The 21,884-nt window shown below is 36.3% G+C and overlaps 2 protein-coding genes across 5 annotated transcripts; both read right to left on the reverse strand.

The window, feature by feature from the left end:
- Window positions 1–917: 917 nt before the first annotated feature.
- Window positions 918–12,291, reverse strand: LOC126695180 (solanesyl diphosphate synthase 1, chloroplastic-like). Of its 4 annotated transcripts, none has more exons than XM_050391842.1 (7): window positions 11,723–12,291; window positions 11,565–11,626; window positions 11,314–11,438; window positions 6,666–6,793; window positions 6,471–6,574; window positions 1,969–2,096; window positions 918–1,805 (listed from the first exon to the last, which is right to left on the reverse strand). In XM_050391842.1, exons 1-7 carry the CDS (start codon window positions 11,875–11,877, stop codon window positions 1,257–1,259), a joined length of 1,251 nt encoding a protein of 416 aa, XP_050247799.1. In that variant the 5' UTR covers window positions 11,878–12,291; the 3' UTR covers window positions 918–1,256. The 4 variants fall into 4 exon arrangements, with proteins under 4 accessions (XP_050247799.1, XP_050247798.1, XP_050247797.1 ...); XM_050391841.1 differs by having other exon boundaries at window positions 11,562–11,626; window positions 11,723–12,290; XM_050391840.1 differs by having other exon boundaries at window positions 11,565–12,290.
- Window positions 12,292–18,864: 6,573 nt separating this feature from the next.
- Window positions 18,865–20,546, reverse strand: LOC126696137 (uncharacterized). The gene is made up of 3 exons (XM_050392922.1): window positions 20,206–20,546; window positions 19,561–19,893; window positions 18,865–19,384 (listed from the first exon to the last, which is right to left on the reverse strand). Exons 1-3 carry the CDS (start codon window positions 20,544–20,546, stop codon window positions 18,865–18,867), a joined length of 1,194 nt encoding a protein of 397 aa, XP_050248879.1.
- Window positions 20,547–21,884: the final 1,338 nt, after the last annotated feature.

A 21,884-nucleotide genomic window follows, 5' to 3' on the forward strand; every position in this document is an offset into this window, starting at 1 on the left:
GGCTTCAATTTCCTCTTCGATAACACATCGCGTGTTGTCTTTGTGTTTGCATCTTATTTCCTCTCTATCTTTGCCTTTTTATTATCTGCTGTGGATTGTGTTTTGTTTCGGCTTAGATAGTTTTTACCAATTCCATATTATAGCTTATGTTAAGTTTCCGCACACTAGTTGTTTGACATATTACTTGAATTGGTTAAATTGTAATTTGGGAGTCTAAACGTTTAAAGGTGTTTATACACGTTTTTGAACTTTCAACAACAACTAATAAGTTTATATACTTAGAGTTTTGAAGGTATATTGGTAAAATGACATTTAATTATATGAATCATACAAGATAAACAGGTTTTATAGATTGAACACAAACACAATACATTTATTAAAATAGTCAGTCGTGTTAACCCATTTATTAGATTTTATCAAAGCGAAAAAAAAAAAATACAAATTTTAGTATTAACTCAACTGGTCTAAACTATGAAAAACCAAACATAATTATCCAAAACTAAAGCATATATTAGTACCACAAGTAATCGGTCACAATATGTCAAACAAAATAAACCACTACAACTAATAAGCTTATATGCTTAAAGTCACACATGTTAATGGGTTTTGTAAGTTGAACATGAACACGACACATTTATTAAATGAGTTAGTCGTGTCAACTTAAATATAACACGAACCCGTTAAGTCTCAACCCATAACCTGTTAACTTCATGACATGTCGTGTCCGCAAGACATGTTGAACTTTGCCACCTCTAAAAAAAATTCACACAAAATAAGAATTAAAATTCTTAGGCTAACTTTATCTCTGAATTTTTAAAATCCCATCCTAGAGTTTGAGCTTGCCAGTTTGTTTTAAATTTACATAGCATTCTACATTTTTAATGAGTAGTTACACAACATGGCAAAATCTAATAAAGTGAACAAAAATAAATATCTGCATTGCTCAACATTATTTGGTGATCCCAATGTATTTATTGCGCATAGTACAACAATTGCATAAGCATTATTTTCTTATCAGGTTATATGAAATAGAGCTGTGACTTAATAATTAATGTAGGAGCTCGAAGTAGAGCTGTGACTCAATACCTATAAAGAATATACAGTGTCACAACCAGCTTATTATGGTGCAGATATAGCAGAAAATCCTTAAGGTAGCGGCGGGGGGTTGAATTCTAAGCCTTCCTCATGCTCAAGTAACAATCATCAAGAATGGCATATTCTATCAAGTAGTGGTTTATAAATCAAAACATATCTGACTAAACAATCCGTTCAAGATTGTATAACACCATATCCTCCAGAGCTAATCGAAAGGCACTCTCTGGAAGACATTGGAGATTTTGGATTGCAAGATCAGCCTTCTCTTTAGCTAATTCTTGTGCTCTCTCAATGCCTCCACAACTTTTAACCAATTCAATAGCCTCATTTAGGGAACCAGGCTCACTAAATTCAGATTCAATTATATCCCTCAGTTTTGGTTCTTTCTCCAGTGCAAAAATTACAGGTGCAGTGAGATTCCCATTCACAAGGTCACTACCTGCTGGCTTCCCCAGCTGCTCTGCTGACTGTGTAAAATCCAATATGTCATCTACTACTTGAAAGGCCAGACCAAGATTCTTGCCATATTCATACATTTTCTGAGTAATAGTGCTGTCAACCCCACTAAAAACAGCTGCTCCTTTGGTGCTAGCAGCTATTAAGGAGGCTGTTTTGTAGTAGCTCTTGAGCAAATACTCCTCAAGTTTAAGGTCACAATCAAACAAGCTAGACGCCTGCTTTATTTCACCACTTGCAAAATCTTTAATAACCTGCAATGGAGTAATAAACTAAATGAAATGTAAACTAGATGTTTTGAATATCTAACCCGTGCCCTCACTCTTAGTGTGAATGGAAATCATTCAAATAACACTTGAGCATGCATCAAAGCTGGATTATGAATGGTTCTTGCAACTGAAAATGGTTGGAATTTACCTGGCTTATAAGCTTAATGACTTCAAGGTTTTCAAGATTTGCTAGATACCATGAGGACTGTGCAAACATAAAGTCCCCAGCCAGCACTGCCACTCTTGTACCATACATTTGGTGAACAGTTTCCTGCCCTGAAAATACGCATCTTACATATTGAGTTATAGGGAATCTAATAGGGAAGGGGAAAAGCAGAGGAACAGGGAGTTGGGGGGGGGTAAGGGTGGAAAAACAAACTAGGTTACAAACAGCAAGTACTCGAAACCAGGTCTGCCACGATGAGGTGGGGGACCCTAGCTGTTCACAACATTTATTGTTAAAAAATTCAGTAGATCTTACTCCAAGTAATTCTTTGATTTTTTAAGTTAATTTTGAGTTTCCCAGCATCCTGAACATGAATACTCTTGTCCAATGTAGTAGGATCATTTCGAAATTTATGAATTGATCACATTCGGTTTTATGTTAACATTTACAATGATGCCCCCTTTTCTGTAGAAACTCTCATCCAGAGGACTGATCTTTCGGAAGAAAAACTAGTAACCACAACCACAAAGAGAATACATCGATTCAAATTGATTCATGATGAAGACACAACATAGGAGATGCTAATGAACCGAGACAATGAGAAGAGTCATGATGGTTTATGAGCTTAATCTGGGAAATTATACTGTCAGTGCAACTCCATGTACAGCACTATCTAGACATTTCCTATGGTAGACACAGAAATTAAGGGAGGACAGAAAGGCAAGTTCATATTGTATGGTAGACCTTTCATGTAGTAGATTTCATGGACATATATAGCTGGAAATGAACAGGGTTGCCATTAACCCAGAGAAAGAGAACAAAGATGAAAAAAAAAAAAAAAAAAGTCAAATTGCAACATGTGCTTCTGATACCTAAAAAAGCAGGTACACTTGAAGTGAACGATTATAGGTCTATTAGTCTTGTGGGTAGTATTTATAAAATTCTGATCAAACTATTGGCAAATATATTGAGGGGGGATATAGGTAGAGATTGTGTCAGACACAGAATTCATTTATTCAAGGCAGACAAGTATTTGACTCTGTTCTTAGAGTTAATGAAAGTTTGGATAGCCATATTAAATCTGGAAGCCCAAGGATTTTATGCAAACTTAATGTGGAAAAGGCTTATGACCACACCAATTGGGACTTTTTGATTTATTTGTTACAATGTTGTGGCTTCGGGGAAAAGTAGAGGAAGTGGATAGCTTTTTGTGTATCCAATCAATTATTTTCTCCTGGTGAAGCACACCTTTATTGGTTTTTTCACTAGTAATAGACATCGAGAGATTTGCTTTCCCCTTTATTTTTTGTGGTGATTACGGAAGCCTTTTGTAGGATGATAACAGTGTCAACCATTTGAATGGTTTCTCCACTGATAACTCAAGTGGTGAAACAATGGTGATATCCCATCTCATTTTTTTCCGATGACACTCATCTTTTATGAGGCAAATTCTACCCCACTTTGTTATTTGAGATGAATTCTCAATTGTTCTGAGGCTGTTTCAAGTATAAGGATTAATTTAAGTAAATCTAAAATAGTGCCAGTAGGATAGATAATAAATATTGAATAATTGGCAAGCAATCTTGGATGCTGTGTCTCATCTCTCCCAATTAAATGCTTGGGTTTACCTTTGGGAGCTCATTTGAAGGCAAAGCATATATGGGGACTTCGTTCTATAAAGAATGCATAAGAGATTGGCTAGTTAGAAGAATTTTTTTTTGATAAGTAGCTAGTTAGAAGAATCATATCTAGAAAAACGAGGTAGATTCACTTTAATGAAAATATATGTTATCTAACCTTACAAGATATTTTCTTATCTCTTTTCCCATTGTATGTAGGAGTGGCAAGAAGAGAAAAAAAATTAAAGGAATTTCCTCTAGGGTGGATTGGGTTAGAATATTTTTTACCCATCAATTTGCAATGGCAGATTGGAGATTATGAAGCTAATTCTTTTTCTTTATTTGATGACGAGAAATCCCCTCAAGGTATGGGCCAGTGGAACCACCCATGAGGGGTAAACCTCTTATGCCTAAACACCTCCACTGAGCAGGCATCAGGTAAATCACGAAACGCCTCAACTAAGAGTTGAACCAGAGACTTCCGGGTTTGCAGTTAGTCCAGGCACTCCCTTCCCAGATGGGGACAAGCCAAATCTTTTAATTAAGTTTTATTGGGAAAGGGGCTATGGTGATACATGTTAGAAGAAAATACATTGTGGAGGAGGGTGATAGATTTAAAGTATGGCACTAGTTGGGGGAGCTGATTTTGGGCAAGGTTAGAGGGCCATAAGATGTGGGATTATGGAAGCACATTTGTAAAGGATAGGAAAGCTTTTCACATTTTATCAGATATGATAGTGATGAGCTCTAAAATTTGCTTTTGGCTTGATTTCAGAAATGGAGAGACTGCTATAAAGGAGAGTAATCCTAATCTTTTTATAATTCCAAGGGGCAGAGATGATAGAGTGGCAGATTAAATAGAGGCCAGAAATTGTTACTTTGATTGTAATCCCTTTTTTTCCTTAAGTAATTTTATAGGAATCCTATATGTATTTGAGTGGTGCATGATTGGGAGGTAGATTCTATGGCACAGCTATTGGAAGACAAACACAATAAAGTTTCAATGTGGGGAGTAAGATAAAATGGAATGGATCCCTTCAAAAAAGCAAGGTTTCCAAGTGAAGAGCTACTACAAAAAATTGAGGGAAAGAGGAGGAAAGTATTTTCCTTAGAAAAGGATTTGGAAAGTTCGTTCACCTTCAAGAGTGACATTCTTCTCATGATGTGTGGCACTAGGGAAGACTTTGCCAACAGATAACCTAAGGAAGTGAGAGAAAATTATTATAGATTGGTGTTTTATGTGTAAAAGCAATGGATAAAATACAGCTTATGTTTTCTTACATTATGCAGTGGCTTAGGAGTTGTGGTCATTGGTTTTTTGCTTGTTTGGTGTCTCCTAGGTAATTCCTCATTCTGTGGAGGAGTTATCATGTTGAAAGGCACCTTTTAGTAAGAAGAGTAATGGGGGGATTGGAAAGTTGTTCCTTTATGTTTAATGTGGTGTCTTTGGAGAGAAAGGAATGCTTGTTACTATGAGGGAAAGAGTTTAATGTGGTGAAATTGAAACTCATATTTTTGAAGACCTTATATGAATGGACTTCAACCCAAGGATTTAAATTCCGTTCCGTTCCGGTGCTTAATCTGGGGCACCTACCCCTTAATCCGTTTTAGTCTAAATTCCAGTCTATTCTGGATGGTTCCGGTGTTCCAAATGAATGCCGACCATTCTAGTCTTTAAATTCCAGACTACTCCTGGCTGTTCTGGAATGTGTTGGATTTTTTAAAACATTTTATCCCAAAAAAAAAAATTCGCCATTTGACTCATTTAATTCCCATATCATTTTTTAAATTTTGTGTTAGTTAATTAGATATAATAAAATATGAAGTTATAAAGAAATATATATATGTGTGTGTGTGTGTAATCCTGAAACGATGCACCAAAACACACTAGTACTAGAATATTTTGTTCCAATTGTCAATCCAGAACGGAATTCAAAACCTTACTTTCAACCACTCATACTTCTTCTATTGCAGACTTTCTTCCTAGATATCAAAAGCTTTCACTGATTCTTTATTGTATTATTCTTTTTTTTAATTTTATTTTCTGTTTTGGCTTCTCCTTGTATACTTCCCATGTACTAGGCTGCATCCCTCAGCCTTTTTTATAATGACCTTTTTATCTGTCAAAAGAAGGAAATTTGCCCTCCTAGAGCTTGTCAAAAAATTAGATTAATCCTCTGCTCAATTCAATGAGCATTTATCCAAACTATTTAAAGGTCAGCTACTCCATGTATTTTGCCCTTTCAGGACTCTTGTTCATAAAGTGTAACGATAATCTTGTGACCACCTATAGAACCCTACTTTATTTGGGCTAGGGACCAACTATTATGGAAGATTAGATTCAAATCATGAAAAGCAAAGGTAATTTTTTTTTCTTTTATGAATGCTTTCAGTGAATTTTTTTTTTTGATAAGTAAAAGATATATTGATAAAAAAGGGGACACCCTAGTGCACAGGGAGTGTACAAGGGAAAAGAAATCAAATACAAAAATTACAAGAGTCTAGGAAATCAATAAAAGAGGGGAAAGATTTATCTTGCAAAGCAAACAACCAATCCCTTAAAGTTCTAAAAAAGAGAAGCTTGAGGTCAGGAATAGATTTCTCAGTATCTTCAAAACATCTACTATTCCTCTCCCTATGAATGCTTTCAGTGAATTATATGAAAGAGTACACGATGATAGAGCATACATTCCTCAGCCTCCTTCAATTATCATCCTAATATCGCCAAAAAAGCATGCAGTAACCATATACCTGTTATAACTGCTAAACTAGCCCAAATCTTATTGCATAGGTGACCAAATTCGCGATGAAATGACTTCTATATGATTTAAGAAGTGAGTTTCATGTAAAGATGCAAAGGCATACCTCTCCGCATGTTACTGTCATCCAATACATCATCATGTATTAAACTTGCAGTGTGGATCATCTCAATGATCTCTGCCAAACGACGATGCTCCGTGGTAAGTTCCCTAGAGGAAAGTAGTACTAAATTACACCTCTATTTCCTCAACGTAATATAGGACAGTGTGTTTTGGGAAAGAATAAATGAATAATACTCACTTTAAGCCAGCTAGTTCTGATGTTGCTCTTGACACTAAGAACACCAAAGCTGGTCTCATCCTCTTCCCCCCAGCACCAAATATTTGCTCTGCTGCAGACATCAGAACTGGGTTTTCTGCGCCAACAATCTACCATGGAATTTTCATTAGATAAAATACAAGATAATAGATATTACAATGGTTGCAGATAATTTAGTCAGATTTTGACAAGAGAAAGCAGTCAGAAGATGATAAGCATAGAGATTCAAGTACCCCTTGTTAAAGACAAGAATATACTTATTTACATTAAACTGCCCTTCACATGAATGACTTTTATCTACTGTATATGGAATTTTGAAGATAAAAATGAAAAAGAAAATTTCAGAGCCCGGTGTAGCCAAGAGATGATGTATTATACAAATGAGACTACTGCAATTATCTTGCTAAATCAACAAGGACTAAGTTAGAACATTGTCATTCCAATAGCACATTATTGAATGCTCTTGAATTGTGACATGTCTACCTCAATAATCACCATTTTCAAACTGCAGGTCAAAGGGAATATGAAACAATAAACTTTATACCACCATTCCATCATTCAAAGGTTTGTCTTCATATAAAATTTAATAACAATAACATCAACAACAACAATAATGCAAAATCCAAGATAATATTCAAAGATGAAAAGACTAAGGAAAGAAGAATCTCCGATTATTATTGTTGGGATAGCAGAAGCTCCAACACTACTTGTGCTATAACACTCATATATTCGAACAAATAACAACAAAGTCAAATAAAGAACAACAAGCACACACAGACAAAAATTTATGTAGTTCAGCAAACTACTTACCTCCACACACACACACACACACAAAGACAAACAGACAGACAAAAAAACAGAGATCAAATCCACTATACTAAATAAGGATTACAATGCTCGACCTCTAAATTGCTCATCCGGAGAACTCTCTATTTTCCATTACCTTCACCACTAATGTTGCACACACATGGATATCTTTCAACCCCAAATGATATATAAAGCTACAATAAGAAGAAACCCATTCAATGTTCTTCTAAGAGTTTCTTCTCTCCCTTTATGACACTTGGACTAGAGCCACCAAATCATTTACAATATTCTCTGTACATGAGGGTCCAACTTCTATTCTTCAATCAACAAGAATTATAACATTACTTCTTTGACAAGGAACAAACTTTCCTCCCATATAAACCAAAAAAACCAAAAAAAAGGTAATTAAATCAACTTTAACTTCACACCAAGAAAACCTAAATGCTTGACCAAGTCAAAATTAGGAATTCAAGCCAATTTTCAAGAGTTCTTTTGGGTTTATTAATTCTTCTACTTTCTTTCTAACAATAGATATCATAATTTAACATTAATGTTACATCAGTAAGAGCATTCTTGTTTTTAACTTTTACTACTTGAAAGCAGCATTACCTGAAAAAATTAAACAAAAACTTAACCTCTAACATTGGTTAAGCAATTAACAGTTAAACCAACACAGAATTGTGCTACATCAACAATCATGCTCATCTGACAAGGCAATACAAATACAAATCAGCCTAATCTTTATGTCCCATATTACTAAGAACGTCTAAGTTGGTTGTACAGTAGGTCAGTGACACTAAGAATGTCAATAAACACATTCTTTTCTAAAGAATTTCTTTCACTGTAACACCCATATCTATGAAGATGCTCAAAGCACTCAATTATATGAAAATGTTTTTGCTTGATTTACTTATTAACTTAAAAACTCTTCTTTTACTCAATCAAAAGCAAATCCAAATCAAAGTTATGTAACTTGATCTTAAGCAGGCCATGTCTCTTTATAATTGGAAAGATTGTATGCCAAAGGAGTGAATTATGTTCAAAATCTACAAATGAACAGATTTGTCCTCTTTGCCTGTGGCAAAGTAAAACAAAACCAAAAGAGGCCAACAGGACAAAATCATTCACAATTGTATCAGAACATAAGAAGCCAAATTTTCCAGTCAGGAGCATCCCAAAAATTAAGGTAATTCCCTTCCTAGGGGAAGTATTAAAATCACTTAATAAAGGTATCTATCTTCCTATGCTTGGAGCCCAAAGAACAATAATGGTTCTTCCTAAAACCATGTCACACTTTGGTTTTTAATGAATTAAAAGGTTTTAGGTTATGGGATGCTCTGAATAAAAGGGAAGGATTTAGAAGGTAACAAAGAGAAACATGCCTCTAGGAGACATGCATCCTGGTTTACAGGGTTTTTTTTTCCCCTTTTTTCGGCTATCAATCTACTGAAAAATCCTTGGATACAAATTTCTTCTTAAATTGAAGACTACTTTCATGGCAAGCATAATTGGGAGCTGTTAGGAGAAACATGAATTTTTGTGGTTCAAAGGAGGAAACTGCAGTGATTTGGAACTCTATCTAGATACATTAAGTATTTAGAGATGTCTATATCAATGTTTGAATGATCACCTTCACATGGTTGGACTTGGGTCAAGGAGGACGCAGACCAAATTGAAAAATAGAGACAGAGTACTGATTGTTTTTTAATCTTATAGGCAGAGTACTGACCAGAGAGAATAAGAAATACACCGACAGGCCAGAGAAACTGAAAAGTCATGACCACAAGTGTAAAAGCATTGACAAGTTAGTAAACATTAAAATTATCATTCAACCAAATGGAGAGGATCACTGAGAAGTGTAGACTACCTTGTGAAATCTAGGAGAAGCATTAAGCAAAAGCTATTTATGGAGATTTTTTGGAATGAATATGATAAAACTCAAGGTTGAAAACAATATGATAGGAGAAGCATTAAGCAAAAGCTATTTATGGAGATTTTTTGGAATGAATATGATAAAACTCAAGGTTGAAAACAATATGAGAGTTCTGGTTACCAGTATTAGATCTATCAATTGAAGTGTAATAACATCTGAATCCATAAATTACAGTATTATGCTAAGGTGGCCCATCACCGTCACAATATATGCAGCAGAAAGGCTGCTAGAGAGACTTTAAAGCCACAAGGACGACATAATTTGTTGATAGAACTAATAGGCTACATTAATCATGACCCAGTTAGCAAGCAATGTAGCAATGTGCCATTATTTATAATGGAGTGGCAAGTTAATCGTGACCCACCTAGCAAGCAATTTTCCATCATTTATAATGGAGTGGTAAGTTCTGTGGGCCAATGAGGCTAGGACCAAAGCCTGAGAAGCAAACCATTATAGTTCCACGCTTGACTGATGACCATATCTATTTCTAATGAGGAACATGAAGACTCAAGAGTACCCAAATTGCATAGAAAAATGAAATAACAAGCCCAATTTTTTTTCCAATGACAAATAATTACATTAGACCAACTAATCAAGATCCTTGAAAGAGTGAGTCCATGGGCTTAACCTTAAAAAAAAGGGAATAAGAAGTGGAAATTTTCCTGGATCTCTATTTTGAGATGGTAAAAGAAATATATAAAATGAAATGAGTTAAACTGGAAAGACTGGATGAAATTCATGCTGCCTATCCCCAGAAAAATTAAGGTTTTGGACCATGTGATTTTACAATGTTGTGAGCAGTCCACTGGATTGCAACCATTTCTACTAAAACAAGACTGGCCCAGAATTAGTGCACAAGGATTCTTGTTCTATAAACAGAAAGAATGTCAAGTCATTTGTGACTATAGCACATACCATATTCCTTCAATCATTTCAGAAGCTCATATCTAATAACTTGAGGACTTTGTCAATTGGAAAGGTAAGATACGGAGTCCGATATATGGAATGCCCCTTCATGTCAACAATTGGCATGATAAATAGTCATGAAGGTGAAGTACTGTATATTACAGTAATATACAGTTTAGATACCTGCATGCTAGTCACCTATGCATAATATATAAGAAGCAAAATGCGATATCATGTTTTTTTGGTTTAGGAAATAATTACAAAGTTATAGTTTCTGACATTCTTTATAATTTTATTGTGGTATAACTAGTCATCATGAAATTACTTGTAAAAGTTTCAGTTTTTCAATACAAACAACAGAGGAATTATTACAAAGTTATTGCCGCCTTCTTATTCTTATGTCACATAATGAAAATAATACTCAGTGCCAGACAATGTACCTAACTTTTAGGACAAAAACTTGCACACAAACTCACTGAAACGAGTAATTCATTACCTTCACAAACATATCCTTAGCAAATTATATCCCAATCCAGATTTCAAGGGAGCTTCCAATATAGCAAAATGGGTATGTGCAAACTATTGCTTAGTTATAATCAGTTAAGAAAGACACATGGACTTTGGATGGGTAGGAATTCTATGAGATCAATAGCAGAAACAGTGACGAATCAGATGAAAAAAGAATAAAATTGCGTACAACATCCACTGATGAAAAAAGAAAATGTTGAAAATACAATCTGATATTCCAAAATGGTTTCATAAGTAAAAATAACCACAATTCGTTGACTTCTTAAATGTTCGCAATAAATAGAAAATGGTTAAATTCAGCCAGGATTAATCACCAAACTATCAATTACCATCAAACATTCAGCAAGAATGACAACATGCTTAAGAAAAGCATATTGTATAAGGAAATTCTAAACCAAAAAACACCTATAGTTTATAACACCATCCAACTGGAGGAATTCACAAGGGGGTACTCACAGACTGAAGATTTTGGTTCAGAGTCTGAAGGTCATCAGCGACCAATTCAAACAAATTTTTCAATGAAATGGGGCCTCTTGACTCTTCCTTCAAATCCAACAATGGTGGAACACCTTGAGCTACCTCTGTGTTGGTGCAACAAAAATAAACCAAAAACCATATATCATTCCTAGTAATTATAGCGCACACACATAACATTAAGGATCCACAATATATCAATCCATACTATTGTTTAACACAAAACTTACTACCACTAAGCAAAGTCGCAGGAGTATTCGTTGAAGACACTCTACACAAAGCTATGCCCCGCCGCCTATCAACCAGTTTTCTACTACTAGAACTGGACTTCGCATAATTCCTTACTGAAGAGCTCGTTGAAGACACTCTACACAAAGCTATGCCCCGCCGCCTATCAACCAGTTTTCTACTACTAGAACTGGACTTCGCATAATTCCTTACTGAAGAGCGGCAAAAGGAAGCATTGGAAGAGCAGCCACAAGCATATAAATCAAAGACAGTTTTTGTAAAACCAAAATCAAGATTGTGGCATGTCATTGACATCATTCTAAGTCAGACCCAGAAGGGAAAACCACCAAATCTCACTCTCAAATGAAAAACCCAGATGCAATATACGCTTTTAATTTCCCATATACCCAACCCCAAGTCACTGGTACTGGCTGTGGCTGGACCAAGAAAAATATGGAACAAAAAATAAAATAAAAAACCAAAGCCAAAGCCAAAGCCAAAACTAATGAGAAGATTTTGAAAATGGGGGTATTTTGGGGGAGGGAAGTAAGTAGTAGCAGTAGTAGTAGTACAGTACACGGTACACACGAGTGATGTAAGTTCAAGTTGTTTTACATTGAGTGGATCCAAAGAGCCCACATGGTACCGATGTACTTGTTTTTCTTATCAGTTGGGATTGGGAGTTGAGGACTTCGAGGTGACACACACTGCCTAGGACAGACAACAACAGTTAAGGAACAATAATAATAAATAAATAAAAGAGATATAGCCTGTAATGATAATTAGAGGCTAAAAAAGATCTGGGAGTGAATTTTCCATTTGAAACTCTCCCCTTATCCATTCCTCCTTCCTAAATATTAATAACAACTCCTATCTCTCTATTGATCTGTGGGTCAAATACCTTTTTAGTTAACACCAGTTGGTAATTGGCTTGTGGTCAAATGGGAGCCAACCAAATCATATTGATACCCCTTGGCTTGGACACTATTGGTTTGGGGAGGATCTTCCATTTCTCATTTACCACATATATGTGATTATCCCTCCCCTATTGATTAAGACATTTTAAAATATTTTATTATGATTTACATGATTTTATTTGATTGTAATTATTCATCAAATTTAATTTTTTTAAATTCTTTTTTTTTTTTTTAACCACAAACGTGATTCATGAACTAGCAACCATTTTCATAACAACAAAATTTGACAATAAAAACAAAAACCCATTGCTTTTAGTTTTAGCCAACGATCATTATCTCTAATAATTAAGCAAAATATACGTATTATATTGTATGTTAGACAGATACAGGTTTTATTTAATAGAAAAATTCTTATTCATTGTACAAAATAAACATACTCTAAAATTACACATTTTTATATTTTAAAATATATAGCACCTATTAAGCTGCTTCCATACTATACTTTACAAAAATTCTTTATTGAATATATTTAAATACTCTTATTAGCAATATAATTGTTTATTGCGCCAATCTATGTTATTACAATAGTAAAATTATTAAAATCAATATTTTTATTTTTATGTTTCATAATTAATTATTAAACATAGAAATTTTTATCTTTTTTTTTTTTTTAATCTTACTTTTTTTTCTCTGATCTACTAAGATTTTTCTAAATTTTGGATAATTATATCTTAATGTCATACAAAATGTAAATCTATGTATTGCATTTTAAGTCAATAGAATTCAAATAATTTAAATTATTTAAATTACATTTAATTATACATAACTATTTTTTTTTTTTTTTATACAAGATAGAAATTCTACTATAGCCTAATCTAAATGTATATATGTGTGAAACTCCCTTCTGAAAACTTGAATCTCAACCCTTACCCCCCCTCACACCCCACAAGCACTTATACTTATAGAATGACCATCGTATCAAGAGTGCGCAATGATCCCTTAAGGCAATTGTTAATAAACCATATCAGAAAAGATTTTAACACCATTTTTATGGAAAATATAAAAAAAATTGTAAGAAAAATTAATTGTTTTATTATTTTCTCATAAAATGTTTCTAAAAATATTTCCTAGGCATTTATTAACATTTCCCTATAATACTTAATTTTTTTTTTTACAATATCTTATAAAATTATACTCAAATAACGTAAATATAAATATACAACTAAATTGGAATATAATAAAAGAAATAACTTAATACATATAGTCGTTCTTATTATAGTCCTAAATTTTCTATTCAACTCCATAGTATACTCTTTGGTACATAGTGCTTTCTAGTCAGAAAAGGCGATCTATGATAATATTCTTGTGGCTTTTGAATCTCTCCATCACATAAAGCATAAAAAGGTGGGCAAATCAGTTTTATGGCTATGAAACTAGATATGAGTAAGGTGTACGATTGTGTAGAATGGATTTTCTTGTGTCGGCTTATGGAGAAGATGGGTTTTGAGGATCGTTGGATCCAGTTGATTTATGGGTGCATCACCTCTATTTCTTATTCCATCCTTGTGAATGGGGAACCTCATGGTGATATTAAACCTACTAGGGGACTTAGACAAGGCGATCCTTTGTCTCCTTATCTATTTCTTTTGGTGTCTGAAGGTCTTAATGGCTTAATCCAACAAGCTGTGGTAGCCAATGATATTAGAGGCTTTTCCCTTTGTCGCAATGGTCCTCAGATATCTCATTTATTTTTACAGATGATACTCTCCTTTTTTGTAAAGCCGAGCTAAAGGAGCTCCAGATTATTCAAAATCTTTTAAAGAAGTATGTGCTCACTTCGGGTTATAAGATCAATAACGGTAAGACCACTCTGCTCTTTGGTAAATCTGTCTCTCTCTTGTCGAAGAATGCCATTAAAAATCTGCTTGGTGTACTTGAAATTAAGGAATATGAACGTTATTTAGGGCTTCCTGCTGTGGTGGGGAAGAATAGAAGGGCCAGCCTTAATTATATTCAAGAGAGGGTTTGGGGTAAGTTTTAGGGGTGGAAGGAAAAATTATTTTCCCAAGCGGGTAGGGAAGTGTTATTAAAAGCGGTTATGCAAGCCATTCCCACTTTTTCTATGAGTTGTTTTAAACTTCCTGTGGGTCTTTGTAATGATATTGAATCTATGATTAGAAAATTTTGGTAGGGTCAACGGGGTTATTGAAGTAAGATACATTGGAAAAAATGGGATATTTTATGTCAACCAAAATCAAAAGGGGGCCTTGGTTTTAGAGAGTTGGTGAAGTTCAATGAGGCCATTTTAACAAAACAGGTTTGGAGGTTGGTTTATGACACGTATTCTTTATTTTATAGAGTGTTTAAGGCTAAATATTTTCCCACAGGGTCCATTTTTTATGCCAAGGTTAGATCGGGGTCTTATGCTTGGAAGAATATTCTTAAATCTCGAAAGGTGATTTTGTTGGGTGCTTGTTGGAGGATAGGTGATGGGACCTTGGTAAAGATTTTTAAGGACTCTTGGCTCCCTGGTAATAATTCAGGCGAAGTTCTATCCCCTATTTCGGTGTTGTCAAAGGATGCCACGGTGGACCAGTTGATTGATAGTGATTCGAGGTTGTGGAATACAAGTCTGGTGGATTCTATTTTTTTACCTTTTGAAGCGCAGCTGATTAAGTCCATTCCGGTTTGCCATTCTGCTCAGGAGGATTTTCTATTCTGGCCTCATTCTCGGACTGGAATGTATCAGGTTCGTTCGGGTTATAACTTGTTATGTGATTTAAGATGAATTTCTTCCTTTGGCGAGCTTGCACCAATTCCATCCCGACTATGCTTAATTTACACAAGCGCAGGATTGTTTCATCTTCAGTCTGTAGCCTCTGTCGTGAAGGGGAGGAATTTGTTCTTCATGCCTTATGGTCTTGTAAGGGTATTAGTTCGGTTTGGGGTTCTTGTTTTGCTTCTTTACCTTCTAAATTTTCCAGGGCCAGTTCGTTTAGTGACCTGCTTGATTTGGTGTTTTGTTCCTCGTTGAATTTTGAAGTCTTTGCGATGACTTGCTAGGCTATCTAGAATCGCCGGAATAAAGTGCGGGTTGGTGAGGAGGTCTGGCCGTTGAGTAAGGTTGCTGGTGCAGCACGTCGACATTTGCAGGATTTTCAGCAGCTTCGTCTCTGTCCTAGTACAAAGGTCCGTTCAAGGAGACCTCAATGGAAGCCTCCTGATGCGGGTTTTGTGAAGGCAAATTTTGATGGGACAATCTTTGAGGATTTAAAGGCAGCAAGTATTGGTGTGGCTGTTCGGAATGAACATATTGAGGTGGTTGCAGCTTTGGCTGAGCAAATTCCCATACCAGATTCTGTTTTCACTCTTAAAACTTTGGCAACTAGACGTGCGGTTCATTTTGTTTGGGAACTTGGCCTTTGTAATGTTTTCTTTGAGGGTGACTCGGAGTCTTCCATTCATGCTACTCATAATAGACTTTTATTGCATTCATCTTGTGGTCATATAATTGAAGACATTTTGTTGTTTGCTATCTCCCTTCAAAGCTTTTCTTTCTCTCATGTGTGTAGTCAAGGTAATGTTTTAGCTGATGCCTTGGCTAAGAGAGCTAAGTTTTCTTGTCTGTTGTTGGTTTGGATGGAGTCTATTCCTCTGGATCTGTATAAGTATTACTTGTCGGATTTTTCTTCTTTTAATTAAAGTAGCCTTCTTGGCCGGTTTCTTTAAAAAAAAAAAAAAAAAAGACCTTGAACCAAATGATATATGTGCATATTTTGTAAAATATATATCTTGTTCCATATATTACTATCTACTAACCATCGAGAATACATTATCTATAACCTCCACAAACAATTGTTAATAAGAATATTTCAAATTCTTACTTTAATATACATATATTCAACGAAGTCTTGCGGCTGTGGGTTTTTTTTTTTTTTTTATACTGCCAACAACCTGGCCATGGAGGTGGAAAAGTCGTGGAGGAGATAGAGTGAGAAACGTGCAAAGAGAGAGAGAGACGTGCAGTGGAGAGAGAAAGGGTCAAATGTATAAATTTTTTTTGGGTTTAGAAATAAGTATAGAATATATTAAATAAGGGATAATAAATGAGATCAATTAGAATATTAGCATTAATAAGGGTCTTTTTTTTACCGTTAAATCTACTTAAATCCAATGGTTTAAAAAAAGAGTTACACCAGATGTAACTTAAACCTATCTCATATATATATATATATATATATATATATATATTGAGTTGATATGGACACCTACAAAAACGATGATTAAAAGGACAACAGTGTGGTGTTGACCACTAATCCTCATATACTTAAGTTAGTTATTTTATTATTATTTTTTTTAGAGGGGAGGTAGATTAGTTCTTGTAAATCTGAATATGTGCATTTTTTTTTTTTTTTTGAGAAGCCTAAATTTGTGCCCTTGTATTGTTGTTTTCTCTCTTTTTTATTTAAAAAATGGGATATTACACTAAATTATACACCAAATTACACTTTAGACCTTAAACTATTCAAATGCACGCTTTGTACCCTAAACTATGGCATTTGTTACACTTTGCATCCCAGTGTTAGTTTTACTATTTAGTTTGATGGAAATTAATAGTATGTGACTTCTCCATCTCTCTCTCATGTGGCAAGGGAAAATTATCCTTCGAGCTGGCTTGATTCAGATCTTTATAATCGACGCACATGCGTACTTTCCCATCTTTCTTTAGCACGAGAATAATGTTGGCAACCCAATCAGAGTAGGCTATGACGATAAGGAAACCAACTTTCAACTGCTTCTCCACTTCTTCTTTGATCTTCAAGATAATCTTTGACTTCATCCTTCAAAGGGCTTGTCACACTGGAAGGCATTCGAATTTAATTGGAATTCTATTGTCAATGATCTCTGTATCCAATCCTGGCATATCTTGATAAGACCAAGCAAAGATTTCTTTGAATTCCTTCAGTAGAGCTATAAGCTCATCTTTCATTTCTTTGGGAAATTTTACCCTGATCTTGATGGTTTTTCTATCTCACCTTCATCTGCTAGATTTATCACCTCTGTCTCTTCTATATTAGGCTTGGACCCTTCGCCCTCTCTATTCAAAGCTTCTAGGATGTCTCAAGGTAAGTTCGGACCTCTTCCATTCCTTCAACATCATGTTCCAACTCTATTGTCTCATTCACATCATCTACACTTTCGTTATGGCAAAGGGACGATATACCCACTTGGGAATTAGAATAGATCCTATAGAGAAGAACATATACAGAGAAACATAAGACAATTAGCACACACATATTCATAGGAAAGCAATAAAAGAGAGATGCAAGAATTTCCTGAATAATATGTTGAATATTTCATTAATGGATTATGGGTAGGGGAAAACAAAGTTCATGCTTGATAATGATAAAAGGGAAACGTTTTTTTTTTTTTTTTTTTTTTTCTTTTTCTTTTTCTTTTTCTTTTTTTAAGGAAAATAAACTAGGGAAATGAATGGGGAATACAAAAATAAGTTAGGAAATAACATAAGCAAGCAAAACAAATTGGATATGTTATTCCAACCCTCTCGGGTGATTGGGAGGTCCATTCACTCGGTGATGGAATACTTCTTACTCAGCCAGTGCAACCACAAAGCAAGGCTCGATGGTCCAAAGGCCTATCGTCTCACTTGGCATCCTTGGTCAGATAGTAGAAATCAAATTATCTTCAGGAGATATGATAGCGTTCATGGATAACTCTTCGGGATAGAGCCGAATAATGCAAGCCAGATTAGGCTTTTCATCTTCCAATTCCTTGAAAGGTTCTGGCATAATGACCTCGGCTGGAGGTGGAAAAGTGGTTCTGATATGGGGAATAGACATCCCTGAAGTGTCGCACTTCCTCTTCTTGCCTCTGGAAGCTTGAAAGAGTTCCTCACGAATGCCTTCATATCCCAAACCGAACCTTCCTTTGTTATCTAAGAGTTCCATGAAAGTAAGGCTCCCATGTCCTATGGCTCTGAGGCCTTGGCCTAATTTGTAACCAAACTTGAGCATTTCCTTTGCGCCATTAGGACTGTTGTGAGCCAACTGGACTCAAGCTCTGAAGCATTGTGAATCATGGAAACTAGCTCGAAGCTATGGAAGGATGCTTCTAGAAAAGCATTGGAATCGATGTAAGGGATAGATGTCTCCTAGAAGATAGTCATAAGCTCTTTAGCAATATTAGTGATCAACTGATTTTCAAAGATGAACCTGAGTCTCCTATGGAAGGTAGACGCACCTACTATATGCAACCAGGGTCTCCCTAAAAGCATGTTGTATGGAGAGTCAACCTTAATCACTTGGAAGTTGACCATGAAGGATCTCAGGTCGATCTCAATCATTAGCTCAATCTCACCTTGCACTTCTCAATCCATGCCATCGAAAGCTCTGATGATCATAGTGCTAGGCTTAATAAGAGACATATCCACCTTCAGGCACTCAAGAATGGCCATCAGGTAGAAATTCAGGGCTGATCCATTGTCGATTGGCACCCTTGCGAGAATTATGTCTTCACACTTGACTACAATATGCATGGCCAAGGTATGATCTCTACCTTCTGAAGGCAACTCATCATTTGAATATGAGACTTGGTTGGTGGCGAACACCAATGATACTATACTCTCGAAGGAGGAGTCTGTAATACTGGTAGGAACATGCATTTCCTTCAACACCTTCAATAAAGCTTCACGATGGACCTCGAAATATAGCAACAAGGCTAGAATAGAAATCTGAGTTGGAGATTTGTTCAACTGCTGAATCATACTATAATCGGCCTTTCGAATGGTTTTCAAAAATTTCTCGGCTTCTTCAATGGTGACCCTATTCCTAACTGGCTCGACTGTGCTCTTGCCAATCACTTTCCTCCTTTTTTCTAGTTCCTTAAGACTATAACATCAACCACTCCTAATGAGTTCGGCTTGGCCTAAAGAGAGTTAGAGTAAACCTCTTTCTTTCCAGTTTGGGTGGAAATCAAAGTTACATCATACTTCCATGGGACATGATGGCTACCTTGGTAAAGGAAGGGCTTTGGCATACGGATGACCACACTTTCTTGAGGCTACAGATTTGGAGCCAGTGAGAACATCTTTGGACTGATGATGATTGGGCTAGGTAGAGTAGCTTCTAAAGCTTTTGGGCTAGTAGCCCAAGAGATTCCTTGGATAGACTTTGGCAGAATTAGAGGATCGAAACCTCGAATAGTGGGGACGACAAGGGTTCCCTCCTGGATAAATCCTAGAGATGACTCTACGACTGCAAGTAATGCCAGGACTAGAGGAGTAAAGCCTTCGATGGCTAGCATGGCTTGTCCTTTCTTTGGAGCTAGAGCCTCTGAATCCACAAGTGATTTTGTAATCTCTTCAATAATGACTGAAGTTGGAGGAGTTGGAGGAATCCTACATAAGCGCTCTTGCAACTATTCATCCCAATCCTTCCTTGATCCTATTGATATAGCACTGTGGCTAGTTCCCGCTTGGGTATTTTGAGGGCATAGGCTGGCTGCCATGGATTCACTCATGTGCACAGATTCTCTTTTGATCTATATGATACCACGGTTAGCTAGACTTTGAACTTGTGCTCAGAACACTCTACAATCGCATAGGGCATATTGGTCCCCACTCTCACAAAATGAAAACACTCCCCAATCAAAACTTGGAGGTTCTATGTTTTTTAGAACAATGTGACTTTCTTGGGCTGGGGCCCGCAACATGGCTTTCCAAGGGAATGAAGGGGATGAGAAATCAGGGATCCTATCCTCCATTATAGAGATAGCATTCACATTCTCTTCTTGGTGAGGAGACAAGAGGTTAGTGATGACATTCGGCCTGGCCATGTTGTCGAACTGTACCAACTTGTTGTCGATGAGATCTTGGATTCGATGTCTCAAATGTGCACACTCTTCTAAAGTATGTCCCTCGGCTCCAAAATGGTGTTCACATTTCTTGGATGGATTAAAACCAAGTCGAGGATGATCATCTCTAGGTCTTGCGGAAATTGGAGTCACTAGCTTCTTCTCTAACAGATAAGCATAAAGCGCTGCCATAGGCATGGGTAACAGAGTGAATTTCCATGGTTCCGCCTTGGGATATAGGGGTGGATTAGGCCTTCCCCTCTGATTAAATGCTTGGCAAGGTGCTTGAGCTGGATGAACCTATTGCTGATAAGGTCGAGCATTTGGCGCCGTATAAGTAAAAGTAACACCTCTGGGCCCTTTAGGCACTTTGCCATTCACATGAACATCGGCTTCCTTCCCTTTGTGTTTAGTTTCCTTTTTCACATGTTGTTTTATCATAGAATTCAGAGCCTTAGGATCAATTATCTTCTTGCTCCTAATACCTTCATCAATACACTTCCCAATAGGAATCAGGCTTACGAAGTGAGTAACTTAGGCACTGATTATCTTCTCGTAGTAAGAAGGCTTGAGGTTATCAATGACTCACTTTATCATCTCATCATCATAGGAGGAACCACTTAGGTGGCTAGCTCGCGCCACCTTTAGGCATACTCACAGAAAGATTCCCCCCTCTTCTTTTCTGTCCTTTAAAGAACTATGCGATCAAGCACTATCTCAATATTGAACCGGTAATATTACAAGAATGTGTTGGCCATCTCTCTCCAGCTGGAGGTCTTTTCCAATCTCACATATCAGGTGGCTACAGGGTCATTTAAGCTATTAGGGAAAATCAAGCAGAGCAACAGGTGATTGTCCCCATAGGGTGCCATCTTTCTATAGAACATGTGAAGATGGGCACAAAAATCTCCAGTGCCATCATACTTGACAAACTCGGGTGCCTTGAATTTAGGAGGCATAATGACCTAAGAGAAACTGGTCAGACTGTCTAGATCAACACTTCCTCCAACGCCGAAGCCCTCTATGATACAGATTTTCTCAATCAGGGTCTCCACTTGACTTTTGACTTGTCTATAACCAGACTCTGAAGTCTTATCCTTAGGAGGGTCCACTTCCTGGTTGTTTCCTTGTGGAGTGAATGGTGGTGCAGTTTGGTCCTGATTTGGCTCTAGTGGTGGTCGGTTCTCATTTTCAGAATGAGGGGTGAAGCCCTCTAGAGTGGGCCCAGATGATCCTCGATTCCATCCTACAACCAGTTGTTGCATCATGCACATCATTTCTGCCATCTACTTTTTCAGGAGAGCGATTTCATAAATGTTTTCCTTGATAGGGGAAGGACCATTAGTAGACATCTCTTTAGCATGAGACCTAGTGATGATAGGATCACGGTATAATGGTAACTTGAACCATTTTCTTTGAGCAATCTTTTCTCTTAAGGAACCTGGAAAGGAAAAGAATGGGATGGGAGAGAAATGGGGTACATTTGAAAATGCACCTATCATTTTCAAAATATTGGCTTGGACCTTTGATTGGGTA

This window comes from Quercus robur, chromosome 8 (genome assembly GCF_932294415.1).
Source record: "Quercus robur chromosome 8, dhQueRobu3.1, whole genome shotgun sequence".
In the NCBI taxonomy this organism is placed as follows: Eukaryota; Viridiplantae; Streptophyta; class Magnoliopsida; order Fagales; family Fagaceae; genus Quercus; species Quercus robur.